At 41.4% G+C, this 4,653-nt stretch overlaps 1 protein-coding gene across 1 annotated transcript; it reads left to right on the forward strand.

The window, feature by feature from the left end:
• Window positions 1-1,004: 1,004 nt before the first annotated feature.
• On the forward strand, window positions 1,005-1,956 carry LOC139409719 (secreted immunoglobulin domain 1). Its single transcript, XM_071155117.1, has 2 exons — window positions 1,005-1,035; window positions 1,607-1,956. The coding sequence occupies exons 1-2, from the start codon at window positions 1,005-1,007 to the stop codon at window positions 1,954-1,956; spliced, it is 381 nt and encodes a 126-aa protein (XP_071011218.1).
• Window positions 1,957-4,653: the final 2,697 nt, after the last annotated feature.

Below are 4,653 nucleotides of genomic sequence, written 5' to 3' on the forward strand. Positions count from 1 at the left end.
AGCCGACACACTGTGGCCCCTGTTTCTCAACCCTGATCTATGTAAATGTCGACTCCCGATACCTGCACTGTGTCTTAAGGAGTTCTCATACATCGGTTCAGTTTGCTCCTAGTAGAACTTGGCTAGGCGAAGTGAACGTCTGTGCTCACATACTCCCTTAAGACCTTGGCTTGAGAAACAAGGGATGTTACTGTTTGTGCCTTTTGTAAGTTTGTGGAAATTATGTTGCATGAGAGATGGAATCCAAGTCTTTCGCCGGACATACAATTATAGGTCTACTCACATTGTAGGTCACTCACAGTCCTCTGTGTGGCCATTTCCCACAAATCCCAATAGACAATGCAGTACATTTGGGAGCCTAACACGGAACCCAAACCGGCTGCGCGCGTGCGCCATCATGCATACATTTATTTTGTCCCCCTACACCAAACGCGATCACGACACGCAGGTTAAAATATTAAAACAAACTCTGAACCAATGACGTTAATTTGGCGACAGGTCGAAAATCATTAAACATTTGTGGCAATTTAACTAGTTAGCTTGCACTTGCTAGCTAATTTGTCCTATTTAGCTAGCTTGCCGTTGCTAGCTAATTTGTCCTGGGATATAAACACTGAGTTGTTATCTTACCTGAAATGCACAAGGTCCTCTACTCCGAATCGTTTCTAGTCATCTCTCCTCCTTCAAGGCTTTCTCACCTTTGAACTTATATGGTTATTGGCATCTGAACTTTCATAGTATTACTACACCGACCAGCAACACAGTTCGTCTTTCAATCACCCACGTGGGTATAACCAATGAGGAGATGGCACGTGGGTACCTGCTTCTATAAACCAATGAGGAGATGGGAGAGGCAGGACTTGCAGTGCGATCTGTGTCAGAAATAGGAATGACTTCTATTTTAGCCCTTGGCAACGCATACGCTCGTTGACGTGCGCGAGCAGTGTGGGTGCAATAATTTAATAACAGATTCCTAAATAAATTTTGCAACGCTCGCACACGCGATGCAATGTGGAGTGGTCAGCCTGTTAAAAGGTAATGCTGCCTTTACAGACTGTGACACATCTGAGGTTGAAATGACCTGATGAGTTTGTGCACAACGTGTTGGAAGGCAGTTCCTCTGTGAGACTCAGTTGGACCAACAAACACAGCCTACTTCTCTCCAGAGAAACCTCAAGCAGAGTCTACGAGGGAGTCGGATCGAAAGCTTCCTTTTCATCATCTCACAGAATAGAGTACTGCATCCGGCCATGAAAGTGACATTGAGAATCATGTTGTGCTTGTCAGTCATACTGAATGGTAAGTACATTTTCCAATAACAATGGTTAAAGATATTAAACATTTTGATATAACCTCAGAGTGTTTTGTTGGTTGTGTTCCTCAATGCATTTAAATGCTTTACTGTCAGTTACAATTGTACTGGTACAATCCTTCAGTAACCGTGACACTTTGTTGTGGTGACAGTTCAGTAGGTATATCAAGACATTATGAAATGGAATGCATTTTCGAATTAGAATTGACTTGAGGAACTAGTTATTAGGGGTTGTGTCTGGATGGGGCCTCTCTCTGTAGACCTATATGATTTGTCACCTGTGACTTTCTACAGGTGTACGTTTGGGAGAGTCCCTGGGTGTATCACTGAAGAGCTTATCAGTGAAAGTGGGCGAGGATGCCACACTGGACTGCACTCTGTCCACTAACTGTAGCATGGCCACTGTGAGCTGGTACAAGCAGAGTCAAGGAGAGAGGCCTGAACTGGTACTCAGCTACCACTTGACCAACACCTCCCATGTGCTCTACGGCCATGGCTTCCATCCCAACAAGATCACTGTCCAGACCAATGATAGCAGGCCACTTCACCAGCATCAGTTACTGATCCATGGATCTAAAGAGAATGACATGGCTGTTTATTTCTGTGGACTAACAGAAGGATTTGAAAGAACAACTGATTTGTAGAGACGAATGTGAGGTGTACTATGTAATCACACTGTACTGTATCTACAGGCTACTCTGTATTGGTCTTCCAAAGCAACTCCTAATAAACTCAAGTTGATGTTGTTTTGTTGTTGTCATGTACTAAGAGTGTTGTATCGCCTGAGTGTCTTTTTGGGGGGGTTTCATGGAATATTTATATTGGGTTAACTAACATTTATAATGTAGGCAGAAAAGGGAGAAGGGCAGAAACATATCATGTAAAGTTAATTGTGGTTTACCACAGATAATTGACACTGTCAGAATCACCCCATTCTCCAGCGTGGGCTGAACTGGAGAAGTCATACATCTGTTTCAGACACAACCACTTGTGCTAACTGTTCTTTCCTGTTTTTCTATCCTCCTACAAACTGAATAACTGATCTACTTGTTTTGAGCCTGATATAGAAGGGGGCAACATGTGCCTTGGGAAAACACTCATGTTCCACCCAGATAGTTTTTCACAACATTTCCTCTCTGCACCAGTGTCCTTCCTCTATAATATATTCTGAGAGTTCTGAGAGTCTAGCTATTAACGTTACCTTTAGAGAAGATGAAAATAGGAATCTATCATTTATTGACATTCTCCTAATTAGTGATGAACTGACGGTTCTGAGAATGACTGGGCTAAAGGCTCAAATGTTGTGTAAAAGATATGAGGTGAAGAACTGATTTTTGTTGAATGTCTAGCAACCGAAAGATTGTGTGTTCGAATCTCATCACAGACGACTTTAGCATTATAGCAACTTTGCAACTACTAACTACTTTTTTAGCTACTTTGCACCTACTTAGCATATTAGCTAAACCTAACCCCAACTCTAACCTTAACCCTTTTGCCTAACCTTTCCCCTAACCCTAATCCCAACGCTTTTAGCAAACACTTCCCCTAAGCGTAAACTTAATCCTAACCTTAACCCTTTAACCTAACTCCTAACCTTAAGCCCCAGCTAAATGCATCATATGGGGATGATTTCTGTTTTTTGAAAGTTACATATCTTGAAAGTCCATGTTTTGCTTGTCAACAATCAAGTTATGTCAACGATTGACGAATGAAACATACCAAAATATCGGTTTTGGGTGGAGTTTTCCTGTAATAAGTGCTGGCTTCAACATATTACAGAAAGAGATGAATTAACTGTATAGGAAGCTCTGGGGACAGGTCGTCTGCATACCGGACAGCCAATAAATTGGCAGATGCAAACAGATCATCTTTAGTGGACAACAGTTCAAAAGGGGTTAAACAAAAAAAATCTGTTTGCGATTTCGTTCATACTGGTTAACCGGCATCTGAGTTGTGCGGTTGCAATATCAACAGCCCCTTATCTCTGATATACAGTGGGGCAAAAAAGTATTTAGTCAGCAACCAATTGTGCAAGTTCTCACACTTAAAAAGATGAGAGAGGCCTGTAACTTTCATCATAGGTACACTTCAACTATGACAGACAAAATGAGAAAAAAAATCCAGAAAATCACATTGTATGATTTTTTATGAATTTATTTGCAAATTATGGTGGAAAATAAGTACAGTGCCTTGCGAAAGTATTCGGCCCCCTTGAACTTTGCGACCTTTTGCCACATTTCAGGCTTCAAACATAAAGATATAAAACTGTATTTTTTTGTGAAGAATCAACAACAAGTGGGACACAATCATGAAGTGGAACGACATTTATTGGATATTTCAAACTTTTTTAACAAATCAAAAAATGAAAAATTGAGCGTGCAAAATTATTCAGCCCCTTTACTTTCAGTGCAGCAAACTCTCTCCAGAAGTTCAGTGAGGATCTCTGAATGATCCAATGTTGACCTAAATGACTAATGATGATAAATACAATCCACCTGTGTGTAATCAAGTCTCCATATAAATGCACCTGCACTGTGATAGTCTCAGAGGTCCGTTAAAAGCGTCATGAAGAACAAGGAACACACCAGGCAGGTCCGAGATACTGTTGTGAAGAAGTTTAAAGCCAGATTTGGATACAAAAAGATTTCCCAAGCTTTAAACATCCCAAGGAGCACTGTGCAAGCGATAATATTGAAATGGAAGGAGTATCAGACCACTGCAAATCTACCAAGACCTGGCCGTCCCTCTAAACTTTCAGCTCATACAAGGAGAAGACTGATCAGAGATGCAGCCAAGAGGCCCATGATCACTCTGGATGAACTGCAGAGATCTACAGCTGAGGTGGGAGACTGTCCATAGGACAACAATCAGTCGTATATTGTACAAATCTGGCCTTTATGGAAGAGTGGCAAGAAAGCCATTTCTTAAAGATATCCATAAAAAGTGTTGTTTAAAGTTTGCCACAAGCCACCTGGGAGACACACCAAACGTGGAAGAAGGTGCTCTGGTCAGATGAAACCAAAATTGAACTTTTTGGCAAAAATGCAAAACGTTATGTTTGGCGTAAAACAACACAGCTGAACACACCATCCCCACTGTCAAACATGGTGGTGGCAGCATCATGGTTTGGACCTGCTTTTCTTCAGCAGTGACAGGGAAGATGGTTAAAATTGATGGGAAGATGGATGGAGCCAAATACAGGACCATTCTGGAAGAAAACCTGATGGAGTCTGCAAAAGACCTGAGACTGGGACGGAGATTTGTCTTCCAACAAGACAATGATCCAAAACATAAAGAAAAATCTACAATGGAATGGTTCAAAAATAAACATATCCAGGTGT

This window comes from Oncorhynchus clarkii, chromosome 5, assembly GCF_045791955.1.
Source record: "Oncorhynchus clarkii lewisi isolate Uvic-CL-2024 chromosome 5, UVic_Ocla_1.0, whole genome shotgun sequence".
In the NCBI taxonomy this organism is placed as follows: Eukaryota; Metazoa; Chordata; class Actinopteri; order Salmoniformes; family Salmonidae; genus Oncorhynchus; species Oncorhynchus clarkii.